At 38.1% G+C, this 21,388-nt stretch overlaps 1 protein-coding gene across 1 annotated transcript in view; it reads left to right on the top strand.

Moving 5' to 3' along the window:
- The window catches only part of POLR3B (RNA polymerase III subunit B), a 124,082-nt gene that overhangs the window by 25,727 nt on the left and 76,967 nt on the right, over positions 1 to 21,388 (top strand). The window contains exons 10-12 of the mRNA XM_061417190.1: positions 1,215 to 1,337; positions 9,504 to 9,623; positions 11,880 to 12,014. Of these exons, the coding sequence (XP_061273174.1) occupies positions 1,215 to 1,337; positions 9,504 to 9,623; positions 11,880 to 12,014 (378 nt within the window). The remainder of the gene's footprint in view (positions 1 to 1,214; positions 1,338 to 9,503; positions 9,624 to 11,879; positions 12,015 to 21,388) is intronic.

Genomic DNA, 21,388 nt, shown 5'->3' on the forward strand with positions numbered 1-21,388 from the left:
AGTCGGCTGAACTACAGCTGAGCTACTGAACAACAGCAACTGTCCTAGCAAGCTTCGAAACTTTCAGTAAGCTTACATATGATCCTAAGATATCCAAATTGAATTTGTATGATACAGACTATTAAAATTCAAATGTAGAGTGGTGGAATGTGGAGCTGGAAGGGACCTGGTTTGCCCTGTCATGACAGAAATGAAGAAACGCAGGTGGAGGAGGTGATGTGCACTAGTGGTTGTCAGGCGTGTTGACATTCTCTGTCAACTTTGAAGAGGTGCCCCTTCCATTGTGCCCAGCGTGATGCTCTCCATGTTCTACATCAGACTCAGAATTTGATTTTCCCTGTCTCGTGTGTGGAGAAGAGCTAAGAACTAGATCGTCAAAGTTTAATAGACGAGTACCCCTGGTTCTCTTTTCTCTGCGTAGGTAAAGGAAGAATTTGAATACAAATGTAACTTTTCCCCTAACTTCTTAGAAGTGGAGTACTTTTCTGCCAGGATAGGTTTAGTGAGATTATGCTCTATTTCTTGATGTGGCAGAATGCCAGGCAAATGTGTGAAGGAGTGAGCCTTAGGATGACCATATGGAATCTACAAAGACTTGCGTTGCTGGCTGCCACCTTGAAACACTTAAAGATAAATGGGTTTTTTAAACCTAAGGGTGTTCTTGGTTTTATAAAAATCTCATTAAAAACCTACATAAAGTAGAGCTTGATATCTCTAGAATAGTGAGGTAAAACATCCTCTAGGAAAAATTCTTTGAGCCTAAAGGTGCATGATTTGACAGTTCTCAGAAAATTTTGTCTTGTGGCAAAACTTTTTGAGGGTTCTGTTTATTTTCAGCCAGGCATATTTTCTGATTTGCTGCTCTTTGCCTTTTGTTTTGTTCTGTTTTCTCTGTTTTCAGTTTGCCTTTGTAATTGTGACCAGGGTCTCCACTCTACCGTCGCACTTCCTTGGATACTTGTAAATTGTAGAAGATAGTACACATGCAGAAAGTGCTTGAGAATGTTTGTTTTTCCTCTTCCTCATCAAAATTTCTGTTTCAGGTTCTTCTGCAGCTTGGGCTGTGACTGCCAATGCCAGATGGCACCGTTTCTGAGAAAAGAGCTAGCTTTTGCTTAGAAGTAATACTCACAAACAATGCCAAATTAGCATAAGCAAATGTCAGTGAGTTAACACAAAGCCCACACTCTTTCTGTCTTTTCTTCCCTTCCTAGGCCATGGGTGTTGAGAGTGACCAGGAAATTGTGCAGATGATCGGAACAGAGGAGCACGTGATGGCTGCGTTTGGGCCCAGTCTGGAAGAGTGCCAGAAAGCTCAGATTTTCACACAGATGCAGGTGTGTCTTTTCACGTTGTCCTTCACTATGAAAGGGAATTAATTGAAGATTTAATGCTGCTCGTCGCTAAAGCATCAGATGCAGTGACTTTTGGGGGTAGAGATTTGGGGTGGATGTTGGGGAGATGGGAGTAGTGGTCAAGGAGCTTCTTTGGCTCATTATTTGAGGGATTGGAGGAGTCTGCCTAGACAAATTATCGGCTTTGGTGTCCAGTTTAGAAGCAGAGGGACCAAGAAGCTTTTGTTCTAATGTAATAAATAGCAAGTATTTTTTTTTTTTGTATTTGCCTGGTGACACAATTTTTTAAACTACAGCACCTCTAGTGTAGAAAGCTTTTTTTTTTTAATGTCTTTCTCTTTAATATTCTTTTTTATTCCCTGCCTCAAGTTGCTTTCAGCATCCAGTTGTATGTGGTCTCTATCTCTTTTGCTGAATTTTCAATGTTTCCAGCAAGAAAGACCCAGGCTCAGAACACGTTTGCCACTGCAGAGCCTTCATTGACCTGTCTTAGGCACTTCCAGCCGGAACCTGTGGATTTTAGGACCAAAGATGAAGACAGGGAACTGTATATATGCTTTATTGTTGTTTAGTCACTAAGTCCTGTCCGACTCTACAACACCATGGACTGTAGCCTCCAGGCTCCTCTGTCAGTGGGATTTCCCAGGCAAGAATCCTAGAGTGGGTTGCCATTTCCTTCTCCAGGGGATCTTCCTGAACCAGGGATCGAACCAACATCTCCTTCTTGGCAGGTGAATTCTTTACAAATGAGCCACTTTGGAAGCCCCTTTATATATCCTAAACATAATCAAAATAATTAGACTTCCCTTCCCATGTGACAGGTAGCCCTCATGGCCATACTCAGGATTTTTAGTTACATGTTTGTAAGGTGCTTTGCTAAGCATAAATCAGTAGTGACCTTCCTCATGGCCATGCTGGTAGGTCGGATTTCCCTACTATAGAGAAGCACAATGGACATTTCTTATTTATCCACGTGTACATTGTCTATTCTGTTAGGTTGCTTACATAAGGTATAAATTCCATGCTGCTTTTTTCTTGTCACCCAGGATGTTTATAGAGATAGCATTTTCCTTATATCTGTTAGTATGTGTTCTGAAAAATGAAATGAGTCTTGATATTTTCATAGACTGAACCAAACATTTAGGAAGATTGATTGTCATATGTCAATACATATAAATTCCAAAGCAGAAAATAGTAAGGATTATTCTTACCACTGCCTTCTTCTTTTTCTGTAGTTAATTAACCAGTCAACTCTAGTTATCAGGCAGGCAGCATCAGGAGAAGTTGTTTCGATTTCAGTTCAGTTCAGCCACTCAGTCGTATCTGACTCTTTGTGACCGCATAGACTACAGCACACCAGGCCTCCCTGTCCCATCACCAATTTCTGGAGTTTATTCAAACTCATGTCTATTGAGTCAGTGATGCCATCCAGTCATCTCATCCTCTGTCATCCCCTTCTCCCACCTTCAATCTTTCCCAGCATCAGGGTCTTCTCAGATGAGTCAGTTCCTCACATCAGGTGGCCAAAGTATTGGAGTTTCAGCTTCAGCATCAGTCCTTCCAATGAATATTCAGGACCGATTTCCCTTAGGATGGACTGGTTGGATCTCCTTGCTGTCCGATGGATTCTCAAGAGTCTTCTCCAACACCACAGTTCAAAAGCATCAGTTCTTTGGCGCTCAGCTTTCTTTATAGTCCAACTTTCACATCCGTACGTGACTATTGGAAAAACCATAGCTTTGACTAGATGTACCTTGGTTGGCAATGTCTCTGCTTTTTAATAAGCTATCTAGGTTTGTCATAATTTTTCTTCCAAGGAGCAAGTGTCTTTTAATTTCATGGCTGCAGTCACCATCTGCAGTGATTTTGGAGCCCCCCAAAATAAAGTCTGTCACTGTTTCCATTGTTTCCCCATCTATTTGCCATGAAGTGATGGGACCAGATGCCATAATCTTAGTTTTCTGAAAGTTGAATTTTAAGCCAACTTTTTCAGTTTCCTCTTTGACTTTCATCAAGAAGCTCTTTAGTTCTTTTTCACTTTCTGCCATAAGGGTGTTATCATCTGCATATCTGAGGTTATTGATATTTCTCCTGGCAGTCTTGATTCCAGCTTGTGCTTCTTCCAGCCCAGTGTTTCTCATGATGTACTCTGCATATAAGTTAAATAAGCCTTGATGTACTCTTTTCCCTATTTGGAACCAGTCTGTTGTTCCATGTTCAGTTCTAACTGTTGCTTCTTGACCTGCATAGATTTCTTAGGAAGCAAGTCAGGTGGTCAAGTATTCCCATCTCTTTCAGAATTTTCCACAGTTTATTGTGATGCACACAGTGAAAGGCTTTGGCATAGTCAATAAAGCAGAAATAGATGGTTTTCTGGAACTCTCTTGCTTTTTCGATGATCCAGTGAATGTTGGCAATTTGATCTCTGGTTCCTCTGCCTTTTATAAATCCAGCTTGAACATCTGGAAGTTCACGGTTCACGTACTGTTGAAGCCTGGCTTGGAGAACTTGGAGCATTACTTTGCTAGCATGTGAGATGAGTGCAATTGTGCAGTAGTTTGAGCATTCTTTGGCATTGCCTTTCTTTGGGATTGAAATGAAAACTGACCTTTTCCAGTCCTGGAGCCACTGCTGAGTTTTCCAAATTTGCTGGCATATTGAGTGCAGCACTTTCACAGTATCATCTTTAAGGATTTGAAGTAGCTCAACTGTAATTCCATCACCTCCACTAGCTTTGTTCCTAGTAATGCTTCCTAAGGTCCACTTGACTTCACATTCCACGATGTCTGGCTCTAGGTGAGTGAGCACACCATGGTGATTTTTCACTGGGTCATGAAGATCTTTTTTGTATAGTTCTTCTGTGTATTCTTGCCACCTCTTCTTATATCTTCTGTTTCTGTTAGGTCCATACCATTTCTGTCCGTCATTGTGCCATCTTTGCATGAAAAGTTCCCTTGGTGTTTTTAATTTTCTTAAGGAGATCTCTAGTCTTCCCCATTCTATTGTTTTCCTCTATTTCTCTATTTCTTTGTATTGAGGAAGGCTCTCTTATCTCTCTTTGCTATTCTGGGAACTCTGCATTCAAATGGGTATATCTTTCCTTTTCTCCTTTGCCGTTTACTTCTCTTTTCATAGCTGTTTGTAAGGCCTCCTCAGAGAACTATTTTGTCTTTTTGCATTTCTTTTTCTTGGGGATGGTCTTGGTCCCTGTTTCCTGTACAGTGTCATGAACCTCCACCCATAGTTTTTCAGGCACTGTATCAGATCTAATCCCTTGAATCTATTTGTCATTTCCATTGTATAGTTGTAAGGGATTTGATTTAGGTCATACCTGAATAGTCTAGTGGTTTTCCCTACTTTCTTCAATTTAAGTCTGAATTTGGCAATAAACATTTCATGATCTGAGTCACAGTCAGCTCCCAGTCTTGTTTTTGCTGACTGTATAGAGCTTCTGCATCTTTGGCTGCAAAGAATATAATCAGTTTGATTTCAGTGTTGACCGTCTGGTGATATCTATGTGTAGAGTCTTCTCTTGTGTTGTTGGGAAGAGGGTGTTTGCTATGACCAGTGCGTTCTCCTGGCAAAACTCTGTTAGCCTTTGCCCTGTTCTATTTTTGGTCTTCACTGAAAGTGAACTATTGGTGAACATGCATCTTCATTATAAACTGAAATTACATTGTAATTATGTGAAGAGAAAATGTTAAATACTTAGGAATTGGCTACATTTAGGGAGGTACACTCAGTGCTTTAAAGCTGTGTAATGTCTGGAAGAATAATTCAGCGAGATCCAGTATTCATATTATTGGAAGCATCATCATTGCTGGTCAGATAACTCTATCATTGTTAAGCTGTTTGAGCAGGAGTTAAACAGTGGGTTGGAAGATCATTCATTTATTCCTCTTAAATAGATACTGACAGAAAATATTGGCTAGCTAAAAGTTACTAAAGTGAACTGGAGAAGTTCTTTTAAAAGATGAGAATATGTGATTAGCTAAGAAAGACAAACGTAACTCACATGAGACAAACAGGAAGTAGAAGTTTGAGATGGCTTGTTCTCTGTGTGCTGGATTAAAGCAAATATTAATTATTTGCAACTGACAAAAGGTTACAGAGGCACAGGTAGTCCAAAATGGTTGATGACTTGAACATATGAGTTCAGATCAGATGAGATCAGTCGCTCAGTTGTGTCCGACTCTTTGCGACCCCATGAATCGCAGCACGCCAGGCCTCCCTGTCCATCACCAACTCCTGGAGTTCACTCAGACTCACATCCATTGAGTCAGTGATGCCATCCAGCCATCTCATCCTCTGTCGTCCCCTTCTCCTGCCCTCAATCCCTCCCAGCATCAGAGTCTTTTGCAATGAGTCAACTCTTTGCATGAGGTGGCCAAAGTACTGGAGTTTCAGCTTTAGCAGTTAGGGCAACACAAATATTTTATGTTATTCTAAATAAAAATGTATTATCTTACATAATAGAACTTTTGACATGGCACTTTAGTAGATTGTTTAAAATATATGTTTTGTTTTGTTTTGTTTTAATGCCTCCCTTTTTAGTGACTCCTCTATTTATTCTGCTCATAAAGCCCTTTTGCTGCTACATTTGTCACAGATGTTTTACATTATCATTGCCAGGGGCTCTGAAAAATGGAGAAGAAATCAGTTACTACCTTTTTGGAAGGAGAGGATACACCAGGGGTAGCATCTTGGCTTGTTTTTAAAGCCAACTGGGCTCTTAACGCAGCCCTGACACTGTGCAGCCCTGGCAACTTTATCAGCTATTCTAGGGAAAAGTGACTTTCTGCTGCATCAGAAGGCGCCCCTGTATTCCTGTTTCTTCCTCAGGGAAGTGAAGAATCTTTAGCCTCTTCCCCAAGGGAATTGAAAAACCAAAATTAAAAAAGACAGCTAAGTTTAGGGAAAACTGAAGCACCTGTCTATTCCTTGTTCCCCACCATCTGCTGACTTGCTTCAATCAATTACTCAGTTACTACTTCTTGCTTTGTTACTGCAGCTTGTGTTTTAAAGGTCTTAGTTTGTTTTACCCTCTGATAGCCTTGTTTTTTTTTAAACCAGGAAGGTTCTAGATTTGATCTCCAGTCTTAACAGAGATGTTCCAGTCAGTTTCAGGGACTATTTTAGTCAGGAATAAAAAAAAAAAAGACAAAATGTCTAGTAAGCGGGACATACAGGTAAGTAGACAGAATACAGTGTGATGTGAACACAAATGGAAGTACTCAGTTCTGTATATGTAAGGAATTAAAGAGCAGAGAGAAAGAAGTAGGGTTAGGAAAGGCTTCAAAGAGGAAGTGGTACCTGATCTAGGTTTTGAAGCATGGAAAAAAATTTTCCCAGGCAGGAAACTGGCAGCAGGAATTCCAGGATAAAGAATCAGGGATACCAGTCCGTTCTTATGACTAAATGGAAACCAGTGTTTTGGTATTTTTTTAATGCACTTATTCCTCTCACAAAATAATAAGAACCACATGATCTTTTCAAACTTTTTTTATGGAAAAATTTCAAAATATAAAAAGTATACAGAATTGTATTATGAACCCCCATGTTCCTGTCACCCAGCTTCAACATGAAAAACACTTTGCCAGGGACTTCCCTGGTGGTCCAGTGGCTAAGACTCCATGCTCCCAGTGCAGGAGACCTGGGTTTAATCCCTATTCAGGAAACTTGATCCTGCATGTCACAACAAAGATGGAAGATTCCGTGTACTGTAACTAAGACCTGGTGGAGCTCAATAAATAAATATTAAAAACAGAAAAACTTTGCTATTCTTGTTTCATCTAAAGCTCTGTCTCTGCCTCACCTATTACTTGGTTAAGTTTTTTAAATTTATTTTAATTTGGGGGGAAAATTGCTTTACAGTGTTGTGTTGGTTCCTGCTGAGCAGCAACACAAATCAGTCATATGATTAGTTTTTAACATTTCACTTTTTAGGTAAAGTGTATATACACATAATATACAAGTCTTAATTGTATACTTTTTATAAGATACAGAATATTTCCATGACCCCTGAAAATTCTCTCATGCCTCTTCTAATCAGTTTTCACCTCCGTTTTTCCCCACTTTTCCTATTTTTTTCACCATAGATTAGTTTTGCCTATTTTAGAACTTTAGATAAGGAATTATGCAGTGTATACTTCTTGTTTTGTCAGCTTCTTTTGTTGAACGTATTGACTTAGATTCATCCAAGTGTTTCCCCGTTATGTTGTGTATCCATGTTCTTCATTCCTTTTAATTGTGGAGTAGTGTTCCATTGTATGAATATACCACAGTTTGTTATCTTTTCCTGTTGATGGACATTTGGTTTGTTTCACTCTTTGGCTGTTATGAATAAAACTGCCATAAGCATTCCTGTCTAACTCTCTGCCTAGACAGTTTGGCATTTCTCATGGATAAATACCTAAGAATAGAATCGCTGGATCAAAATGCAGTTGTGTGGAATAGTACTCAGCCATTAGAAAGAACGAAATAATGCCATTTGCAGCAATATGGATGGACCTAGAGATTGTCATACTGACTGAAGTAAGTCAGACAGAGAAGGAGAAATACCGTATGGCATCCCTCTATGTGGAATCTAAAAAGGAATGAATGATACACGTGAACTTACAAAACAAAGACTCACAGACTTAGAGAACAAACTTACAGTTGCTGATGGGGAGAAGGATCGGGGAAGAGATAGATAGGGAGTTTGGGACTGACATGTACATGTACATATCCATTTGAAATGGATAACCAGCAAGGTCCTACTGTATAATATGTGGAACTCTGCTTAATATTACGTGGCAGTCTGATTGGGAGGGGAGTTTGGGGGAGAATGGCTACATGTATATGTATGGCTGAGTCCGTTTACTCCTCACCTAAAACTATCACAACAGTGTTAATTGGCTAAACCCCAACCCAAAATAAAAAATTAAAAAAATAATCAGTTGTGTATGTAACTTTTATCAAGTCAGAACTGCCAGATGTGACGGTACCATTTTGCAGTCCCCCCAGCCATGCCTGAGAGTTCTGGTTGCTTCACGTCCTCACCAGCATTCAGTATTGTTAGTCTTTGTAACTTTAGCTGTTCCAGTTTGTTTTGGTGGTATTTCATTGTGATTTTAATCATGCATTTTCCAGATGACTAATAAGGTTGACTAATTTTTGTGTGCTTACTGTCTTCCTTTATAGTTGAAATCATGTAAATCTTCTGACTGTTTCAACACTGTTTTCAGCTATTCTAGGTCTTCTGCTTTTCCATAGAAATTTTGAAGTCCAATCAATTTATGTTTTTTAACAAACCCGTCAGGAGTATAATTAACAATAAAAATCATCTTTAATTGTTTAATTAACAATAAAACATCTTTTGGTCAATCTGGAGAGAATTTTAATAGCAAGCCATCTTTAACTATATTAAATGTTCTAGTCAATGAAAATGGCATAACCCTCAGTTTATTTAGCTTTTGTCTTCTCACAGCAATGCTTTGTAGATTTCAGGGTAGAAGTCATACATGGTGTGATTCCTTTTTGAGGAGAGAAAGTACTCCCCCTTCCCCCAAAAGAATACTCACCCAAAGTGTTAACTGTCGACAGGATTCTCTTTGGGTGGAGGATTGATGGCCAAACTACTTATCTCCTTTGTATTTTCTAAACTTCCTATAATTGTCCTGTATCAATTTTATAGTAAAAAAACGAATTATAAAAAGGGAACTATTTTGTCATTGCTGCTGCTACTGCTAAGTCGCTTCAGTCGTGTCCGACTCTGTGTGACCCCAGAGACGGCAGCCCACCAGGCTCCCCCGTCCCTGGGATTCTCTAGGCAAGAACACTGGAGTGGGTTGCCATTTCCTTCTCCAATGCATGAAAGTGAAAAGTGAAAGTGAAGTTGCTCAGTCGTGTCCGACTCCTAGGGACCCCGTGGACTATAGCCCACCAGTCTCCTCCATCCATGGGACTCTCCAGGCAAGAGTACTGGAGTGGGGTGCCATTGCCTTGGTTTATGACAAATTTTTGTTTTTTTTTAAACTAGGACCAATTCAGTTTTCTTTATAAAGGTCCTTGTCTTTTTTGCTTATAGTGTTATGTATGGGTAGCTACTTAATAAATTCTCTCTGATGTCATTCAAACATTATTGTAATATATTCTGTTTTTTAATAGGCATTAAAATATATAGGGAACAAAGTCAGAAGGCAAAGGATGTGGGGAGGTGGCCCAAAGAAAACCAAAATAGAAGAAGCAAGAGAGCTCCTGGCTTCTACCATTCTGACCCACGTACCAGTGAGTAAACCCTTTGCAATTGTGAATACTGATCACTGTGGTATCCATGAACTTCTGTTTGAGTACAAGTTTACATTAATTAAAGTCTAGTTCCATAAGAAAAGAGAGAAGCCTAAAGAGGACTCTCCAATGGACTGCCAGGAAATAATCTTCCATTATCAACAGTTTATTTATACTTAGAGAATGTTGCTATATTATGTCATCATCTGATCATGTTTATTGTCTTGATTCTTCTTTCAATCCAAAATTTTAGTTTTTTCTTTGATATTCAAATATATATTAGCAATGCTGCTAGATTTCATCTCTGAAGGTCGGAGATGGTGTTTTAGATATTTTTAAATAAGTTAAAAACAAGCTTACAGTGCCTTGCCTATATGTGTAACTTTTTGAAAAATTGTGGTAAAACATACAAAAAAATAAAATTTACTCTTTTTATGTGTATGTTTCTGTGGGATTATGTACATTCTCACTGTTATGTTACCATCACTGCCATAGATACTTATTAAAATATTAGATGGGCTTATCTTTTAGACCTTGAGCTCACATTGTCCAATCTCCTTCACTTAGAAGGCAGATGCTCAGGTCCAGAAAAGCTGGATGATTTTTCTTGTCATCCAGCTGGTTAGTGGTCAGAGAGAGAGAGCTAGAATCCCATCTTCTGACTCTTGAACTAATGCTTAATATTTATTTTTATTAACTTACTATTAAACAGAGTTCAGCCATATTGGCAAGAGTCATTCTTCCCCTACTCTCACTTAATACATATGTACTCTTTCTAAGTTATAAAACTGTTAGTCAGACTTATCTGGTAGTCTGGTTTATGTTGACTTTTAGCATGTGTATTATTCACAAATGATCTAATTTAAGAATTGCACACTCTACCTTCAGGGGCTGATTATGAATAATGAAAAGCTGAGGGAACAGTAGAAGTGAACAGTGACCACCTAAACACATGAAGATACAGCTTTCTTAGTTTGAAACACCTTGTTAGCCAAATAATGTGGGTCTATGATTTTGCCCTTTTGCTGCAATCTGTGTGTGCCCTTGATCTGATTCAGAGAATTAGGAAAGTAAAACAAATTTTATAATATGAATTCTTTATAAACAAGCCTATAAAATATTCCTTAGAACTGACAGAAACTTAGACTACTCAGTATTCATTGTTTGGAATGTAGAGAAAGAATTTACCTACTTATCTAAGATTTTTGTCTCTCCAAATAAACCAGTGCAATGATTTTGCCAGTTTTGATTTATCTTACTGATTGGGCCAGATTCATTTATGTAGATTTCAGTTGTACAAGAGGAAATTGAAAAGAACATTTGCAGCAATTTACTTATCAATCTGTTCATTTATTCCATAGATGCTTGCTGAGTTCTGACAGTGTTTTAGTACCATTCCTGTTATTTATCGCTGCACAGCAAATATTTCCAAAACTTAGTAGCTTGAGATAACTGTTCATTGCTCTCTCTCAGGATTCTCAGGTCTGAAGGGGCTCAGTGATGGGGAAGGAGGTTCTTTTTTTTTTTTTAATACTTATTTAGCGGCATCAGGTCTTAGTTGTGGCACATAGCTCTAGAGCACATGGGCCTAGTCGTTGGAGCTCACAGGCTCAACTGCATCATGTCATGTGGGATCTTAGTTCTCCAACCAGAGACAGAACCCGTGTCCCCTGCATTAGAAGGAGGATTCTTAACCACTGGACCACCAGGGAGGTCCCAGGAAGGAGGTTCTTGACATGAGTCTTATGAAGTTGCAGACAGATAGCAGCTGAGGGTGGAGTCACCCAAAGGCTTGACTGGGCTGAACATCAAAGATGTGTCATCAGTCACATCTCTGATTCCTCACTGCCTTTCCAAGTGGCCCTTTTCTCCCCAGCAGAGTATCCTAGACTTCTTATTTGGTGCTTCAGGACTCTTAAAAGGAAAGAAGTGGAAGCTGCTAGTTTACAAGCCAACCCAAAGATGGTGATTAACTCCACCTCTTCATGAAGGAATGGCGTGAAACATATAGGGAGGGAAGGAGTTGATGGTGGTCATCTTTGAAGAAAAACTGCCACAAGTACTGAGTACAAAGATGGAAAGTCATCATCTCAGCTTTTAGAAAGTTTATAGACTGGTTGAATTTTTTGAATAAGGAGAATCGTAACAATTCATTTTTTTCTTAGTTAAATATTATAGCATTGGTTATTTTCTTGAGGCACCTTAAATTTTAACATGTAGAGTCTTAAACATTTTTCTCTAATTTCTGAATTACAGGTTAAAGAATTCAATTTCCGAGCCAAATGTATCTATACTGCAGTGATGGTGAGAAGAGTAATTCTGGCCCAAGGAGATAATAAAGTTGATGACAGAGATTATTATGGTAACAAGAGGTTGGAGTTGGCAGGACAGGTGATTTAACTATTTTATGTCAAATCTTATTTTCCTCAATAAAAGTTAATTTACTATTCATTTTAGATAGGAGGAAGAAACAGTTGAATGGAATATAGGTTTGTATATTGGAATATAAACATTCATACGTGACTTACTATCTCTTTGACTTAAGAATTTCTTGAACTATGAAAACTCTTAGCTCTTTAAATATGTTAGTAGTGTTACCTATATTGTATCTTTTTTGAGATGTTTATTTACTCTCATTGTGTTTAATGCAGAAAGTGATGTATGATATTAAGTAGTATCATTTATTCAGTTAACAGATGTCTATTAAACTTCTACCATGTGCCAGGCATAGTTATACAAGCTGGGTATAGAGGAAAAATAAGACAGACAAAGGTCCCTTTTCTATCTTGGGGCTTAAAAGAAGTGCCTTGATGTGGTGGTCTCTGTTAGTGTCCTACTTAGAGTTTACTAAGTTCTTCAGACTGTAAATTTATGTCTAACTAACTTTGAGACATTTTTGGAACCTATTTCTTCAAATATCTTTTTTATATTATTCTCTCTTGTCCTTCTAACTCCAATTTATCTTGTTTGACCCTTTGATAGTGAGGCTCTGTTAATTTTTTTTTCCCCCAGTTTAGTGCTCTTCTTCAGGTTGGATAATTTCTATTGATCTATTTTCAAGTTCCCTAATTTTTCTTATGTTGTCTGTAACATGCTTACTACACTGATCCAATTAATTTTTTACTTAAGATGTTGTGTTTTCAGTTCTAGAAATTTCATTCTGGTACTTTTAGCTTCTGTTTCTCTACTGAGATTTCTTATTTGTTTATTCATCACAACCATGTTTTCATTTACATCCTTGAACCTTAACAGCTGTTTTAGAATCCTGGTCTCATTCCAACAACTCAGTCATCTTAGAATCAATCTCTTGATTAAATCAGTCAGTTAATTAAATATCTCTTTGAAAAAGTGGTATATATTTTAAGCTGAGCCCTCAGACATTCCAGCTGAGACTTGAGAGGAGAATCCAGTCTCACACAATCTCTGGAACTGCATTCTGTTAAGAGACCTGCATGAGCAACATATGTCTTCAGGCAGTGGCCTCATTGGAGGAACTGGAAGAGGACCAGTGTTTCTGGAGTGTGAGGTGTGGGGGTGGTGAGAGAGGACATTGGAGAACTAGCACCATACGCCATGGGAAGGGGTTTGGATTTAATTGCTCCTGCAGTAGAGAATCACAAGAGAGTTATAATCAGGGAAGTGACACCATCAATTTCAGTTTAAAAGATCTTATTTGGAGATGAACCTGTCAAGAAAGTCCGGTTAGGAGACTGTGGCAGTATTCCAGATGAGTGATGGTGGCTGGGATCATAACAGCAGGTATTAATTACCACGTCTAAAATGTAAAAACCTGGAATTATAATTGTATCAGTTTTTTCTGAGAAAAAAATTAACACCTGGCATACTTGGGAAGTTGTTTGGTCAATGGCTAAGGCTAACAGGTGGGCTCTTGGCCACCTTCAGATTGACCACAGTTCAGGGGGTTGATTGTGTGTATCCCTGCCGCCAACAATCCCAAATTTTTACAGATCTTTATAATTGGAAAAGAAATCTTGATGTTCAACTAGTCCTTTAAAAAAAATGTTGGTTGTTTGGAGGACTAAGGAATGGAGTTGAGAGGGGAGAGGAAAAGACTATCCTGTTGCTTAAAAAATTAGAATTAAAAAGAGGGTTCCCATGTGCAAGAAAACATTGCTTTATGAACAGTGTAAGAACATAAAAGGCATTGTGTTGGCAAAAATGTGTAAAAACAATAGCTGCTAATTTCACACCCCATGGGATGAGGGAGTATGAATGTGCTTCAGCTTTAGATAACAGAGCTGTATCCACTGGCCAGGCAGGTTCACAGAGCCTTCCCTCAGTCTCACTGCCACCAGAGGGCTGGCCGGCTGGCCGCCAATAGAGGTGTTAGCAAAACCTACCGGTTTCAGGCTTAATCTTTGCACCTACCTTTTCTCTTTCGGTAATGTGTTCATTATTTGCCGAGCATTACTCTATTCTTTGTCTGCAGATTTTTTTGTTTCTAATGCAGCTTGCTTTGTATGGGTGAGATATGGAATGGCACCAAAATCCGGCACCCTGGAAAGCCAGGGATTTCCACCCGGTGACAAAAGAATGCCGTCTTGACTTCAGAGATTGCCTAATCCCAGCTGTTCTGATAATGTAATTAAGGCTGCCTAATGTCTTTAATTTTGCAACCAGTTTGTGTGAAAAGGAGAATTTGGCACTCTGAAGGCTTAAACACTAAATAGCAATCTCAAGACGCCTAATTAGAATTCTCTGACATTAAGCTAATTGGTGAAACTGTATTTCAGCAGCTTAACTTCTTTATTAATTTTTTTTTTAGCATTTTCATTGAAAATCAATTGATGAGCTGTCAGCATTTTTTCTTAAATATAATTTGCTCTTTAGTGCTCCTGTCTTAGGCAGGCTGAAAGGCCTCATGCCAACAGTGAGAGGTATTGAATATTATAATATCACCAGCATTCCATCCCTTTTCATCATTTTACTCTTGACCTAAATAGTGTGGCTTATTGTGGGAATAGGCCTTGTAGCTTCTTACTGCTCTGTGAACTGGAGCACATTATTTCTCTTATGAAGAAATTTGAAGGGTGGAGAAATTTATTAATGAGGCCGTAGTTTTGTTGAGTGTGTGCTCTTACTCTTTACTTGTTTAGTACTGGAGCATTTCCTTGTACTTGAATCAGGGGGCTACAACAAATTCATCTAGGATCCCCAAAAAAACTTTGTTGCAATTTGAGACACAAAAGTCTTAAGTGTAAGGGACTAATTAAAACAGAGCTGAGCTTTTGTGGTTAAAGGTTAAGGGCATTTGCTTCTGTTCAGGATACTTATTCAAGTCCCTTTGCCAGTTTCCACAGGAAGTTGCTGAAATGGGCTTGTCCATCCCTCTCTTCCCCTGCACCTGCTTCCATTCCCATATTCTTTTTCATGAAGGAAACTGCTGGGTCTGAGTGGAAGAAAAGATTAAGCTCTCAGAGGAGGAAGTTTTCTTTTTAGAACACTTCTGACATGGTAAATCAAGGACCCTGGCTTTCCCATCTGCAAAGTTGATTTTGTAGAAAAGTGGAAGGATGTGTCTTTTATCTTAAGGGAGAAGAGTATAGACTCACGTTCTACCTAGGAAATGCTTTCTTCCACAGTGGCTGGAAGAGACGACTCATTGGCTTTCATGTCTTCTAAATTATGAATCAAAAAACTACCTGTGGGTTGTAAACATTGAAGAATACAGTGTGGAATTTGGAAAATCTTTAGCTTATAAGATTTTCCTGAACTTCAGAATTCCTGAATTATGTAAGGAGTGCATATATAATGTCCTCTGATACTACATTATTGTGCTAGGTAGCTTAAATTACATATATATGCAACTGTTTTATTCCTCTATAAAGGAATAAAAAACAAATGTAATTTATTTTTCAGGGGAATTTAAGTAGTTGTAATTTTATATTTGATTATTGAAGAAGTATGCCTATTATTTTTTGGTCATAAGCCACTTACTTAGTTTTGTGAACTGTCTATAAGTGGTGTTCTGGTTTTGTCTGTTGCTGCATTGTATGGTATCTATCTCAAAACTTAAGACAACCACCACTGTCTTAAGTGGCTTAAGACAGCCACCATTTTGTTATATCTCACGATTTTGTGGGTCAGGAATTTAGGCAAGATCCAGCTGTGTAACTCTTCTGTATCACATGGAGCTCAGTTGGTAGTGTTGTGCTGGAGGTGCCGGGATGCCTGGAAGGCTGGGCTCAGCTCCGTCTTGACCATGGCAGCACTGTGACATCAGAGTGGCTCAGGACTCAAGTGGTTTCCCATGCACAGGAGAATCTGCGTGACCTTAATGAGTTCGTCTTAAAAGTCACATCTTCACTAACTTTATTGGAAAAAAAGCAGTCACAGCCCTTGCCTGAATTGGGGCAGGAGGAGACATAGCAAGCAGAGATTTGGGCAAAATTTATCTACATTATCTTGGGATTTTCTCCCAAGATTAAGTGGGTAGTGGATTTGAGGATGTAAATTTTATTTGTGGTTATCTCCTTTCTGTGACTTTCCCCTCACTTTCCAGCTACTGTGGTGGCTGGTATCTTCTCCCTCTGATCCTTCTATCCAGTAAGACTGTGGGTCTTTCTCTGAGTTTTAGCTTCTAATGTCACCTGGACCCTTTTTGCTAATGTCTTCTACCCTTAGTTGAAAAGCCTTCAAAATGCAAATGCACTTTTGATAACTGTCAAGTTTCCTCCAGTTTCTGTCTGCATTTACTCTGCAGTGCTGTCAAATAGTTTTAATATTTTGTCCAGAGTTTATAATTTTTATCAACAAATGAGTCTCATAGGAGCTACTCCCATCAATTCTGAAACAGAACCATTCTAGTCTATTTTTATGACTTTCCGTTCCCCATCCCATTGATTTGTTTTCCGTGGTTAACATGGTTTAATGTCATTTATTTTCTAATATTTAACATAAAGAGTAAAAGTAAAAATGTCACATATATGTAAGTTATGAAGGTGACAAATTAAATCACCTCGAATCCACTATCAGTTTAAGTAATTCTTAATAATTGACCACTAATTGCCATTTCATTTACTTATATATTTCTTCCGTACTCTATCCTTTTCTTTCTCCTACTACCCTGAATTTGTGTACTTATTGTTTTCTTTTTTATTGTATCATTTATTTAAAAATTTTAAAATATTTATTACAGTGTGTTTTGCTTTTTTTATTGCAGTATAGTTTATTTAGTCTTGTGTTTAAGATGTACAGCAAAGTGATTCAGTAATATATGTGTGTGTGTGAGAGTATACTATATTTATATTCCTTCTCAGATTATTTTTCCATTTTAGGTTATTGCAAGATACTGCATATAATTCCCTGTGCTATACATCAGGTCCTTGTTGTTTATCTGTTTTATATATTGAGTCTGTATCTGTTAATCGTAGCTCCTAATTTATCCTCTCCCCACTCTTTCCTTTTTGGTAACCTTAAGTTTGTTTACTGCATCTGTGACTGTATTTCTATTTTGTAAACAGGTTCATTTGTACCATTATTTTAGATTCCACGTGTATCATACTGAGTGAAGTAAGTCGGACAGAGAAAACAACTATCGTATGATATCACTTATGTGTAGAATGTTTTAATTTCATTCTTTTACATGCACCTGTCCTGTTTTCCCAACACAACTTATTGAAAAGACTGTTTTTTCTCCACTGTGTGTTCTTAAATATGTTTGGCTGCACTGCATGACATGTGGGATCTTAGTGCACCCACCAGGGATCAAACCCACACCCCTTGCACTGGAAGTCTGGAAGCATAACCACTGGACTGCCAGGGAAGTTCCCCTATTGTGTATTCTTGCTTCCTTTGTCATAAATTAATTGGCCATAAGCGTGTGGGTTTATTTCTGGGCTTTCTGTTCTATTCCAATGATCTCTGTTTTTTATGCTAGTGCCATACTGTTTTGATTATTGTAGCTTTGTAGTATAGTCTGAATTCAGGGCATCTGATCCCTTCAGCTCTGTTCTTTCTCAACATTGTTTTTTATTAAAACAGTTCAAAAGTTTCTCTCTTTAAATGTGATGATTTAGTTGCTAAGTTGTGTCTGACTGTTGTGACCCCATGGACTGTAGCCTGCCAGGTTCCTCTGTCTGTGGGATTCTCCAGGCAAGAATACTAGAGTAGGTTGCCATTTCCTTCTCATTGGGATCTTCCTGACCCAGGAATTGAACCCAGGTCTCTTCCATTGCAGGCAGCTTCTTTACTGACTGAGCTACAATGGAAGCCCCATATTTTTTAAATAAAGATTTCTTTAAAATTTCTATTTTTGGCTGCACTGGGTCTCTCTGCTGCACACAGTCTTTCTCTAGTTGTGGTGAGTAGGGCTGCTCTCCACTTGCAGTGCATGGGCTTCTCATCATGGTGGTTTCTCTTGTGGAGTATGGAGTCTAGATATGCGGGCTTGGTTGCTCCTCAGCATGTGGGATCTTCTGGACCAGGGATTGAGCCCATGCCCCCTGCATTCTCAGGTGAATTCTTAACCACTGGACCACCAGGGAAGTTCCCTTAGGATTGTTTTGGCTATTTGGGATCTTGTTTCCATACAAGTTTTAAAATTACTGGTTCTGGGTCTCTGAAAATTGCCATTCGTAATTTGGTAGGGATTGCACTGCATCTATAGTTTGCCTTGGGTAGTATGGTTGTTAACAGTATTGATTCTTCCAGTCTAAGAGCTCAGTATTATTTTTGTATGTTTGAGTTTTATAAGAATAGATTCATATCATATACATTCTTTTGCAACTTTTTTCTTCACTTAACATTGCTTTAAAGATTCATCTATATTCTTTCATGTCACTGTATTTCACCTTCACATTCAATGTGTAAAGGTATGATACAAATGATAAATAACCCTTTATCCATCCTACTTATCAAGGCTATTGTATGACTTTTCTTTTTTTAAAAAATTAACCTTCTTATTCATATTTTCTCTATGAAAGAGTTTCTGCAAATAGGATTGTCCAGTCATGGAATTGAGTTAAACCTTCAGCTTAACTGAAGAGTGTCAAACTAGTTTCCCAAGTATTTGTACATTGCATTGTATGTAAGACCTGATGGTCTCTATCCCGTGACTTAGTGTGAAAGTTGAAAAATTTTAGTCTTGTCTAGTGGGTGCAATGGAGAAGGCAGTGGCACCCCACTCCAGTACTCTTGCCTGGAAAAGCCCATGGACGGAGGAGCCTGGTGGGCTGCAGTCCATGGGGTTGCTAAGAGTTGGACACAACTGAGCAACTTCACTTTCACTTTTCACTTTCATGCATTGGAGAAGGAAATGGCAACCCACTCCAGTGTTCTTGCCTGGAGAATCCCAGGGACAGGGGAGCCTGGTGGGCTGCCGTCTCTGGGGTCGCACAGAGTCGGACATGACTGAAGCGACTTAGCAGTAGCAGCAGCAGTGGATGCAAAGTGCTATCTCCTTGTGGGCTTAATTTGCATTTCCTTCATTGCTAATGAAGTTGAGTCTTTATGTTTCATGTACTTATTGATCATTTCTACTTTTTTCTTAAATATCTTTTGGGTTGTTTGTATTTTCCTTAATTTTAAGATTATATGGGTGTACTTTGGATCCAGTTTTTTATGAGTTACATGTGTTGCTGGTATCTTCTTCCAGTTTGTATTTTTTTTACTATTATGGGATCTTTTAATTATAGAAGTTTGTAATTTTAATTGCATTCAATTTTGTCAGTCCTTTCTTCTTTTCAGTTGTACTTCTTATACTTTAAACTTATGCCTTTGTTATTTGTTCTTTAGTCTATCTGGAATGGATTTTTGTGTGTAGAGTGAAGTAAGGAAAGGAGTTTCATTTGTTTTGTTTTGTTTTGTTTTTTAATTTTTTTTTCTTTTTAAATTTTATTTTATTTTTAAACTTTACAATATTGTATTGGTTCTGCCATATATCAAAATGAATCTGCCGCAGGCATACATGTGTTCCCCATGCTGAACCCTCCTTCCTGTTCCCTTCCCATACCATCCCTCTGGGTCGTCCCAGTGCACCAGCCCCAAGCATCCATGAAATGAATAACTGATTTCCCTAGCATCATTTATTTGTAGTCTTTCATTTCCTTACAGATCTAAAATGCTAAATGCTAAAATAAAATGTCTTTACCATATAACGAATTTTAATATATGTGTTGTTATATTTCTGGACTTTTTGTTCTGTTGATTGGTAAGTTTATCAATACATTAATCAGTTCACTTGCCTTCTTTTTCAGGATTGTCTGTCTGCTCTAGAGTCTTAGCTTTTCCATATTAATTTTAGAGTTAGCCTCCATTTTCATTAAAAACCTGGGGATTTTGATTAGTTGCACTGGAATTGTAAATCAATTTGGGGAAAACTAGTAATCTTAAAATAGTCTTCTCATCCATGAATATTTTCTTCGTTTAGGTTTTCTTTGATGTCTTTCAATAAAGATTTGTAATTTTCTCCATGAAAGCTTTGCACCTCTTTTGTTAGACTTACTCCTTAGTATGTTAGGGGTTTATTTTGGTAGATATTTGTAATATAAATATTAATAAGAAAAACCTCAAACCTATATAAAAATTAGCTTCCATGTTTTAATCACACATCTTTGGCTATCATCAATAGAAGTTAATCTCGTTTTATCTATGTCCTCTTCAACTCTTTTCCTAATCCCCCCATTCCACAAATTCAGTTGTTTAAACAAATCCAAACCATCAAATCATTTTAGCATTTCAAATAATCAAATCACATTGTGTAAGTACTTAAAAATGTGTCTCTAAAAGATATAATTTTTAAAAATCATAACATCGTTTTCACACATAAAATTTTTAAAGAATAAATTGCTTAATGTCATTAAGCATCAATATCATCACTCATCAAATTTGAATATTATATATTCAGATTTCCCTGATTTCTTTATATTGTTGTTTAAAGTAGGATTATTCAAATAGAATCCAAACATGTTTCACATACTGCATTCAGTTGATGTCTCTTAAATTCCTTTTTTTCAGTATGTATTCTGTGTGTGTCTGTCTGTCTTTGAAAAAACTGGACCTTTTTTGGTTTTGCTTCTACGCCTCTCTCAGTGTGAGTTACCTTTGCCTGGGATCCTCGGCAGAAGGGTTTCCTGCCTTTTCTCCAGTGACTTAAGGGTTTCTTCTCATGTAAGAGGAAGTCCAGGGAAGTAGATAGGGTTTTGTTGCTTGTTGCAACAAAGGGGTCGTTCTCAGGTCTTCTTTCTCCTTCCAGTCTTTCCTGAGCATTCGTGGAATGAACTTGCAAGTATGGATCCTGTTGTGTCTGGAGCGAGGAAGAATTCTAAGCTTTCGGGATAACTCACGTTTGGCATTGTAGCAGTCCTGAACATTTTAGCTGATGTCCTCTTTTACGGCACACTCCTGCTCTGTCACGTGTCCCATCTCTCCTTAGAGAGGCTTGACGCCTTTGCAGTTTAGTTCCCCTGGTTGCCTTACAACTTACCTCTTGGTTAGAGTCAAGAAGTTTTATGATTTTGTAGATTCATCTTTTTTAAAAAAGGTTATCAGGGTGGGAAGGATGTTGTCTTGTGGCTTTCTGCATTCTAGGTGGAAGCAGAACTTGCAAAATCTTTCTTAAGCTTTCCCCTTCCCCTCCAAGGTGTAATCTCCAACCTGATTTTTATGGTGTTTGTGTCTTTCCTTTTCATTTTGCCTGCTAGTTATCCTTCCTAAACAATATAGCTGATTATTGTGCTGGGTTTTGAACCCTATATAGAGTCACATTATATATATTCTTTTGGATCTGGCTTCTTTCACTCGAT

Source organism: Bos javanicus, chromosome 5 (genome assembly GCF_032452875.1).
Source record: "Bos javanicus breed banteng chromosome 5, ARS-OSU_banteng_1.0, whole genome shotgun sequence".
Lineage (NCBI taxonomy): Eukaryota > Metazoa > Chordata > Mammalia > Artiodactyla > Bovidae > Bos > Bos javanicus.